General features: G+C 30.7%; 1 protein-coding gene across 1 annotated transcript in view; it reads left to right on the top strand.

Annotated features, from left to right (window-relative positions):
* LOC106685594 (uncharacterized) overlaps positions 1-10848 on the top strand; it is a gene marked incomplete at its 5' end in the record, with an annotated part of 87580 nt that overhangs the window by 69978 nt on the left and 6754 nt on the right. The window contains 4 exon segments of the mRNA XM_024361450.2: positions 1794-1868; positions 2832-2919; positions 7726-7797; positions 8672-9129. Of these exon segments, the coding sequence (XP_024217218.2) occupies positions 1794-1868; positions 2832-2919; positions 7726-7797; positions 8672-9129 (693 nt within the window).

The following is a 10848-nucleotide window of genomic DNA, read 5'->3' as shown; positions in this document are numbered from 1 at the left end:
TATATATATATCACATTGAATGTAATATTTGCAATATATTTACTTTCCATTTTCCCTATTTATGGTCCATACAATTGTTTGTTTTTTTATTTATGCTTTCAGTTGTCGTTGACAAAGATAGTTAATTGGAATTATGTTTCCTCGTTTCTCATAAACATTTTTTAATTGAATTTAAATCCATTATCATCCTGCTCTGCATATTTTTGGAACAAAGTTTTATGTCGTCGGCCAGTTCATAATGGCTATAAAATTCTTCATTGTAGGCTAAATATTTATGTTGTTATAAATGCTTTTTATTATTGATGGCCAATATCAATTTAATGATGATGTCAAGTCATGTCAAATCAGATATTTTTTGTTCCCTGTTATTTTGTAAAATTATTATATAAATCAGTCATCTTCACTCTGCAGAATTCCATTGCCCACTAAGCCAGAAATTAACTCTTTGACTGTGGGGGCTCCTCATGAAAACCACTTAAATACACGATTCTCTAAATATTTTCTTTTCTTTTAATTTAAATAAGCATTATATAATGTATATCATTGTATAAATGTAATATTTAGTCAAATAAAAATAGATTAAATACCGTTTTATTAATATGATGATACATTGTTTCTATATCTATCTTTGCAATCTGCAATAAATTAATGAATGACCTGGGCAGAATAGCCTGCAAAAGTAATTCTAAATTTAATGTAGGGAAGAATTTATAATTGAAGATGTCCTTGAGGATGGCTAAAATGGCCAAAATGTTGGACTGTTGAAATAAAAAGTGTTGAGACAAAAAAGGATACAAGTTTTGATTTATTTAATAAATAATTACCTTGTCTCAAGAAATTGAAATAATATAATTATCTTTATTGTTAATAAAATGTTCTAAAATTGTAATTGTAGTAACTTGTTGAATGACAATTAATGTTATCAAAGATACAAATTAACTGTAAATTCAATGTGAGGAAAAGATGGTCGGAAGTTATGGTTAGTAGAGAATAATAAACACTAATAAGTGAATCTTACTTTATTTTTGTTGACATTTTGGCCTAAATTTTGGGCCTTCATCAAGGCTCAAAAAAAATGAGATAACAAGAAATTAAGATGATAACAAATAATACTAAAATAAGATAACATAATGTAATCTTGCAAATTTATGAATTTATACAAAAATAAAACATTGTGTAAATTCTTACCTTTACAATATTATCTGAATCTTCTTTAAATTTTCCATTCATAATTGTAGCTCTAGTGAAAATACATATCATCTTTTTCATTGAAAGTCGAGTACTGTTGCGAAGTTGTATTGATTGATATTTCGGAGAATTATACGCATGCCACTGTTTAATGTTAAAAAGTATGACTTCATGCCATGCAAATCTAGTGAATTCAAAAATTCAATTGGACAACTGGCAACTTCGTCTTGATTCAGTACTCCATTGATGGTTTTATACATTGTTGCTTCACTTGTTTAGTTAAGGGAGTGCATTTAGTTCAGAGAAGAAAACACCCTGGCAGGTCACCCTCAAACCTCACTATAGGACAAATTGTCCTGATGAAACTTATAACTAAAGTCGAAATGTTGGCACACATTACAAATAATTTTCAATCATCATTGAGTTTTCTTGTCCGATAAAACCCTTCAACCAACTTTTTACAATTCATCTATGGTGAATTAAATCTACTCCATTATTTTATAATATAACAACAATTTTATTTTTGATTTGATACATGAATGCTTAATAAAGATATAAATGTACAATGTTTTGCTATTTCATTTTTTTTTTCATTATTATTTCAGAGGATTCGACCAATCTTATGAATATGGCAACGATTATTATAATTATGGAAGTTCGTACAAGTTTCAAGATGATAGGTAATTGCATTTAAATTAAGTGTTATAAATCATTTATTTTTTATTAGCATTATTATGCCAGAACATTATATCGTAGGATGAGTGGTAATAGTGAAGTTTTTGCAATGATCAATTTTTTGCCATATATTTATGATCTGATGAAATTATCAATAATTGAAAAGTGAATGGATGAAGCATTAAAAAAAAATTAAATTTAAGTTTTCTCAAATTCATATGTTTATATCACACTAACATATGAATTTGAGAAAACTTAAATTTAATTTTTTTTTTCTGTTCTTGACTGAAAACCCAAATATTTGGCTTTTTAAAAAAAATTAAACAAGGTGCTATATAGAAAGACTATAATATAATACTTAAAATACTCCGCTGAGAAAAAATCTTTATTTTTCCCACAATGTCACTGTAACATCATTCATTCATAATTATCAGTTATTTGTTGATAATTTCATGTTCTTGATAATACTGATACAATACAATAATCTAATTTATGAACTGTTGTGTTGATGTTTTGCATGATAAATAATGTGACTGTATTTTATTATTCCTGAATAATTATGAGAAATATGTTATTATTCAAAACAAAGGGTCATTGGACAGCAATTTTAGAAAATGGTTTAATTCTAATTTTATACAAAGTATAGTCTTAGAAATAACAGGTTGCATAAGGGTATTTCCCCATTGCATTGTCTGAAGTGTTACGTTTTTGCCTTGGTTCTTATTTTTCAGAAACAATTTTACCCGCTTCTTTTTAAAATGATTTTATACAAAATTTCAGCATAAAACATTTTGAAACTTATCACAATTAACAAAAATTGGAAAAATAATCAACAGAATGGTTCTGATAGTGATCTTATATTTGTATTGATAAAAAAAAAAAAAAAAGAAGAAGATTTTATTCTTTTTTACTCTTATTTTTTACCTATATTTTTCACTTTTTATCAAACTTATTTTTGAATTCTTTAGATATGGAGAAGAAGAAGAGGATAGGCAGTGGGATAGTGGAGGAAGATATCGGAAATCAATGACATTAAAAGAGCAATATGAAAATCAGGTATTAGTTTATATTTTTGTGGGTTCAATGTGTTATACTGAAGAAAGATTTCAGTTTTAAAAATACTTTTTTCATTTGGTGTTTTTATTATTAATTTTACCAGAATATGATTCATTTTAGTGATACCACAGATATTGTCAGTCAAGTTGTGATAACATTTGTAATTTCACTTACCTATTCATGGGATATGAATAAATACATGGTTCATACATTAACATTTTTGTCTGGCAAACATTTACAAGTTTCTTGTAAGTAAAATGAAATTATAGGGATATTGGCTTAACTACTGTTTATAATCTTAATCAATGTATGCCTATTTATTTTATTACTATGATGCGGAGGTTTGGTTATACAATAAGTGAAGGAATAGGTGTTGTTTAAAGGAAAGAATGGATGAGGACTGGCAAATGGATATGGGAAGAGAATTCCAGAAGGAGGTTGCATGTATGATGAAGGATTTGCTAAAGAAGGCGGTTCTATTGGAGGGCATATTTAAATCAATCGGTTGGGCTCTGTTGTTTAATGAGTGGATGAACGAAGAGTGAGGAGATCAAGGATATAGATAGGTTTTTTGATGTTAAGAACTTGGAATAGGAAAACTCCAAGGAGGTATTGCCGTTGGGAGGTTGGATAGTGCCACTTCAACTTGGTATACCAGTGGGAGACTTGACATGCGCCTTGGAAACCCAAACATAAATCTTACAAAGCAGTTCATGAGTCTCTTCTGTCTCAACTCCAGTCCTGCAGATAGCCCTCCATAGACCAAGGAACTTTAGTCGAAGTGGGGGAAGACGAGAGAGGATACTAGGAGCTGATGGGTGTTCTGAGGAATGGAATTACAGAATCTTGGGAATTGTTTGAGTACAGTTATGGATTTACGTGTGATTTTGGAAATGTGATTATTCCAGGAGAGGTGTTGGTCGAAGGTGCCTCCAAGGTTTGTCCAAGAAATGAATCGGTTGGTTGTTGAGGAAGAGTAGAGGGATATGTTGTAAGCAAGAGTATTGCGTTTGTACTAAATTTTGAATTTTGTTTTTTGATGGAATGGCAAGTTGATCTTGTCAGTCGGTCTGAAGTTTCATGACCTTTTTAGCTTTTTTCCTGGCTTGTGGATTAGCACGAGTTCAGAAAGTATCCTGTATGTAGGCTTTTAAAAGTTGACAGAATGAAAATGACAGCTTTCCTGAGTAACTTTTTTATAGCCATGACTGGTATCAAGTCAAGGATCAGGACTTTTCTTTACTTGAAAAGACTCCCAATATGTTTTAGAATATCTTTTGGAGTGCTGAATTTAAGTGAAAGTTGTCGCTAGGGGCAGATTTAAATACTCATCAATGTCTTCATCTTGATGCCGATCTCTTTTACATTCTGTGTTGATGAGCGTCTTCTACAAATAATCTGCGAACGCTTCAGCTTTTTCTGCATTGCTAGCGATGAGTCCACTATTCCATTCCAAACTGGGAACGCTTTCAAATTTACATAATAGACTTCCTTTAGTCTTCCAGAGAGATTGATCCTTTGGATCTAAATCTTTTACATATCTCTGATATTTAGAATATACCATTCATCTAGTTCCTTTTTAATTGCATGTTTGAGTTTGAGGCTGTCATCACTTGGAGTGAAAAAGGAAGTTTAAAATTCTGTGTTGATAATATATAGAGAATATTAGGTTTAAAACTTGGTCTGTAAAACATAGGTTCAAATGGTACATGAATTTGAATATTGTGCTTTGTACAAATATCTAGTTAGAAATTTCAGGTAGAATCTAATTTTCGGGATTCCCAGCAAATTATTTTACAATTTATGTTATCTAAAATTTATGGTCACCTAGAGGTAAAAGTTATAAAAATTCATCTTTAAGTAGTTTATTATTTGGAAGTTTATAAACTATCTTGATGACTATAGAAGGAAATGAATTGAAATATTCTCAATATTTAATATGTAAGGAATAATATTTTCAATGATGTTAGTATTATTTTTAATTATTAAGGCTACATCGCCAGAAGGAGTCAACAATCTCTATCATTATTTGAGATTTTGTTTCCTGGGATTTTATATTTGATGTTTTGGGATAAATGTGTCTCAGTTGTACAAGCTATATCGATGAAGTTAGATTCAAGAACAATCTCGAGTTCATTCATTTGAGAGGATATGCCATGAGCATTCCTGTTTAAAATTTTCAATTTTTTCAGTTCAGTAGCCATAGATAAAAAAAATCAATATTTGAGAAGTAATATAATAATATTTCATTTTAAGTAAAGTACAATTATCAGAAGAGAATCAGTAACAGTAGATAATATATTGTTTACCTTAAGGTCCATTTGTGAAGAAAGAGGCTACTAATGTGGAAAATGTGTCATAACTTGTGGTAAATAATGTTTAACTTGCACTTAATGCAACAAGGCTCTAAGCAACAATAATTTTTTGTGTGGCCATATCTCTGACAGTTTTTACACATTTTTAATAGATACTGAAAAAAGAGGAGTAGGCTTTTTATCTTTATTTAGTATTTTGGATACATTCACTACTTCAAATTGTTTTTAATCTAACATAGCCCTTAATTCTTCTTCGATTATGCTATAAGGAACCTTCCTAATATTACTATGTTCAAATATTTATTTTTGTCAGTAAAAAATGTATGGTATTGTTTTTTCTTCATCATAATATTGAGTTGTAAAATAAGTTTGTAGCGTTTTTCAATATTTCAATTGAATTCTTTCTGTGTTTATAAAATCATGTTTACTTGGTCAATAATGTTTACATATTTAAAAAAAGGTTTATTTAAGGTGCTTTTATGCATCAGTTTCAACCGAGATTCCTTATCTTTAAGTGGTATTTTCCTTGCTCAAACTGGAAGAGAAAAAAATTTATTTTCGTCATTTAATGAATTTTTTATTTTCGAAAAGTAAAATCCATTGCATAGACAGTTAACAAAATTTGCAGTGTGTATGGCGATGAAAAAAAACCGTCCGTAAATGGTTTACTTGGTTCAGAACTGAAAATTTTGACTTGGGAGATGCATAGCGCTCGGGTTCTCCTTCAACTGTTGACCAAATTCAAGCATTGGCCACAGACAACCCCCACTCTATGACACAAGATATCGCAGAAATGCTTAACATATTTCATGGAAGTGTCTCAAATCATTTGGGGGCTGATATCGCAAATGCATAGTTCTCCACCACAATAACACCTGTCCTCACGTGTCTTTGCAGACCCGGCAGATATTATTGGAGATGGCTGGGATGTGATCCCCCAACCACCCTATTCACCAGACCTTGCCCCAACAAATTTTCACTTATTTCGGGCCCTTCAAAACTCTGTTAACGAGAAACACTTTAATTCGCTCGAGGACTGCAAAACGCAGATAGAGGAGTTCATTGCACAAAGATCTGAGAAGTCCTGGGAGGACGGAATTAAAAAATTGCCTGAAAGATGACAATATGTAATAGATCAAAATGGGTCATATATGTAATTGATTAAAAGTATTTACAAGAATCTGAAGTTTTTATTGAAATCACCAGTAAAAAATGCTACGAACCTATTTTACAACCCAATATTTAGTCATTATTCTATTGTGGTTTATGGTCGATAACTTAATTGGGTAGTAAATGGTCCAATGCAAGATGTATTTAATTCATTTAATAGAAGTTTATAATTAGTAGCATTGTTTAGAAATTTTGATGGTATTTTAACTGAATTGGATTGAATATCATTGGGGCTGTTGTTAATATTAGTGCTTGATATAGGCTTACCTGTCAAGAGTTCAATTTCAGCAAGATGATTAAATTTAATGTTAACTTTTATTTTTAGAGGAGTAATTTTTTGATAATACTTTCCAATTTTCTTAGCTGGTTATAAAGATAGAGGTGAGTCGATGGATTCTTGTATTTTTTTTTTTTCCAATTGACTTCCTCTTTTTGTTAGTCCATGTCGATATTATCTGGAAGGTTTTGGAATTACATGGGTGAATCACTCAATTCATCGCCTGATGGCATTAGATAACCTATATAAAATAAAATAAACAAATGAATAACAAAATTAAAATTATCACGCCACATTACATGTGTACCCTAAGAAAGTCAGAGGCCAACTGGCAGATTGTATTAATTCTCTTCAATGAAATAAAGTTTCTAAAAAAAATATATGCCATCATTTTCTATTATATATATATATATTGATTTTGAAGCCAACAATGGCTCTAAATTTAACAATTGAATTTGCCCTGAACAATATTTAGTCTAGACGCTCATCTAACCAGGCCTGGGCAGCCTGTGTTAACATTGGGTTGTCTCCTTCACCTTTATTATTTTTCTGCTTGGTTTTTGCCATTTTTCAAATTATAAGGCAACTTTGCCACTGAGGTTGTGATGGCCTAGTGTAGTTGGGCAAGAATCTAAGAGTGTACAGTTTGGAGTGATGTGGATCAGTTAATATTTATTTCATAGTACATAGTCTTATGAAGTGAATCTTGACATTCCCAGTTCAGTTATCAATCTCTGACCAGCCTTGAGGGGTAAGCGAAAAAGGCCAATTCTCTAGACTGGTTCCCCACCAACAGCAGTAAAAATTATTTAAAGATTTCAGGAGGAAGAGCCAGTTTCAACTTAAAGTAGTGCCATGTGACTTCACCCTAGGCCTGCTATTCTCTTGTGGGTTGATTATTGGAGGCTATTGTGAATTTAAACAAAAGAATCCTTTATACTACTTGGTTTTAAAGAATAGAGGGTCATATTTTATATAGAGGTTCATAATAAGTGCATACTGGTAAATGATATTTATATATAATTATACTTTTCTTCTTTTCAGGTTAACATGAAGTACTCAAGGAGTTCTCTCCAAAGAGCTCAGTACCAGCAGCATTCTTCGGACCAGGAAGATGTAAGTTAACATTTAATTCTTGTATTACACTTTACTCTTTAAATTATTTTGTTAACTTTACAATCTTCTCAGTTGCTCAGATTGAAATACTCTTTAATTTAAACAGTATTCTTTACCACCTTTCAAAAGTTTTTTTATATACTACAAGTTAAAAGTTTTAATATAATTATGGTTTTGAAAAATGATAATTTCTTCTTTAGTTTCGTGACAATATAAATTTGTATCTTACTTTTATAAACTATAAAGAATGTAATAAATATTAATAGGTGCATTATACCTATATAAAGTGATTATCTGATCCTTCTTGGGTTGGGTAATATAACTGGTGGATGAGCATGGATGCTTACTACCTAAGCTCCTTGTACATACTTAGCAACTATTGAACCCAAGACCTCTCACCGGTTGTAGGTATATTTCTTCTATGATAATATATAAGTAATAATAAGTCCAGTTAAATTAGCCTCTTCGCTCTATTTGTTTTTCAAACAGTGTGGCAACCCCTCACTGAGCTCTGCTTCCTCAAGCAGCTTCAGCCAGTTTAGCTAGTAAAGCGCAGCTGTCCTCCAATGCTGAACACTGAACATGGTTCTTAACTCTAACATTAAAAAAATAAAAGTGACCTGCAATACATTAGCAGCTATAATACATTAAGTATGTAAAACTCCCATGGGTTTGGGATTGGATTGTCATATTGTGTTCATACCCATTTTTAGATACAGATAGGAAACAGTCTATTAATAATGGCTGTGAAGATGCAGTTAACGGTTAAAATATTATTTATGATCTCAGTAGATCCTATTGTACCTAAATAAAAATGAATTAGTATACTTATAGATACATTATATTGTGAATTAAATACTTTATTTTTTTGCAGGTTTATTATTCAACAAGGGAAAGCTACGATGAGGAAGACTATCCATCGAGAATGGATTTTGTTGGAACTACAGCCAGAAGAAAAACAGGCCGGCAGTTGCCCGATTTTCCACCTAAACGTAACAAACCAAAAGTTCTGCCCCAAATTCCGACCAAAATCAAGCCTTCCCCATCGTTACCACCGACACCAGCACGCACAAAACCAATAGCACCTGCACGAAGATCGGGTTCGCTGGAAAATGAACCGAAAGATAGTTATAATGAAGATTATAATTATGCGTACATGAGTAATGACAATCTTACCCAGACTCAAGTACCTCTCATTGACCAAAAGCCTGTTGAAGATGCTCGGATAAGAAGGCAAAACAGTATGAAGATAAGGCAATCATCCTATCAGGACGATTACTACTTTGAATCTGAAGCAAAAGATATCAGGTCTTCAGAACCAGCTCTTAATAGGTAATATATAAATATTTATGTAATTGTATTATAGATGACCATCAATAACAACAATTTTTTGTTAATGAATTGACAATTAAAACTGTTGATAAAGCAATTTTGTTCTGATCTTTAAATAAATTTTGTTCATAAAATAAGTAGGAGAGAGAGAAATACTTTATTCATCTATGCTGCTTAAATACATCAGGTTGCTATATGCTATATAAGAGATTATTTGGAAATGATTTCGATGCAAATATGATCTATGAGATTCAAAGAAATTAACTATTTAATTTTACAATTCAATGATTTTTTAGTAGTTAAAACTATTAAAAAACATTAATTCAAATATTCTAAGGATATCTGTATTACAGAAACTTCTCTTATCTAACAAGAGAAAATACAAAACCAATCTTCACATGTCTCTCAAGTCTTTGTTTTGATATCATCCACCTGTGACATGTAATTTATTATTTAATATTGATAATTTTTTGTGGTGTTAAACTTAATAATTAATTAATAATTCAAAACACTATCCAATTATAGTCTCAAAACTTTTATTTCTTTTACACGTCCAATGTTTCGGCCAATGTGTAAAATTTAAAAATCGGCCAATTGGACGTGTAAAAGAAATAAAAGTTTTGAGACTATAATTGGATAGTGTTTTGAATTATTTATTAAAAAATTACCAGTCTCAAAAAAAATTTTAAGATTATAAATTAATAATTAATTGTTTATGATATTAATAATTATGCACAGAACCAGGTTTTGATTGTGTATAGTTTAACAAGGGATTTACTTTTTTTAATTAGAAAATTTTTATTTGTAAAATATTTATTGTTATATATTTAATATAGAAAAAAACTTCACTTTTTTGTATTGTAATTGTGTAGTTGGGTATTTATGCATAATCATGACTTCACTGAGCACGGTGAATCTACTTCTATACATTTATCTTCTTATGAATGAATTTTATTTTTTGCTATAGAAAAGAAGGAAAACTAAATATATTTTGAATGTTATTATGGCATATACAATTTTTTTTCTGTGAGGGGTACTCAGCAGATAATTATTTATTCTGTCCCAGTAGCCGTGAATCAATCAAATCCGTGTTTTGGGAGCCCTCTGGGGTCCACTCAGCCTCATTAATTAGGCACCCTTAAATTGGGAAAATGTGGCAGTTAAATGTAATCATGAACAATTCACCTCCTTGTATAGCCATTGGTCAACAAACCATAATTCCTTACAATTTACTAGACCCCTGACACTTCATGGGTTGTAGCAATACAACTTTTATTTTAATTCAGTAGCATTATACACTACGTTATAATATTTTACAAATAAAGGGTGTTCCAGTGTGCAGGTTTACCCCCTTAACCTCTACAATTTTAGGAATTTTGATTTGATTTTCGCTGAGTCATGACAGTGTCATGAAGTCTATTTTAAGGCATGTTGATTTTTCAACCTTCTTCAGTGCACTTAACTCTGGAATTTCCAATTGAATAGGCAATCCTTAATTCGGGGTTCATCATCATGAGAGCAATTTTTAGTCTGTTTTGCTGGTTGAAGAACTCAAATTATGATAATGGATTGTTAAAAGAAATTGGATTCTAAAACAAATTTATTCTATATTTTTTTTGTTATGATTTTCCTCATAATTTATGTGTCCGATCAATAAAGTATTAAAAACCTGATTCACCATCAGAATATATACCAGGTCATTCAAAAAGTCCTGTCGTT

The sequence above is a fragment of the Halyomorpha halys genome, unplaced genomic scaffold, assembly GCF_000696795.3.
Source record: "Halyomorpha halys isolate HHAL.00 unplaced genomic scaffold, Hhal_1.1 Scaffold714.1, whole genome shotgun sequence".
Taxonomy (NCBI): Eukaryota; Metazoa; Arthropoda; class Insecta; order Hemiptera; family Pentatomidae; genus Halyomorpha; species Halyomorpha halys.
The sequence above is the reverse complement of the archived record's forward strand: the minus strand, read 5'-3'. Positions and strand labels throughout refer to the sequence as shown.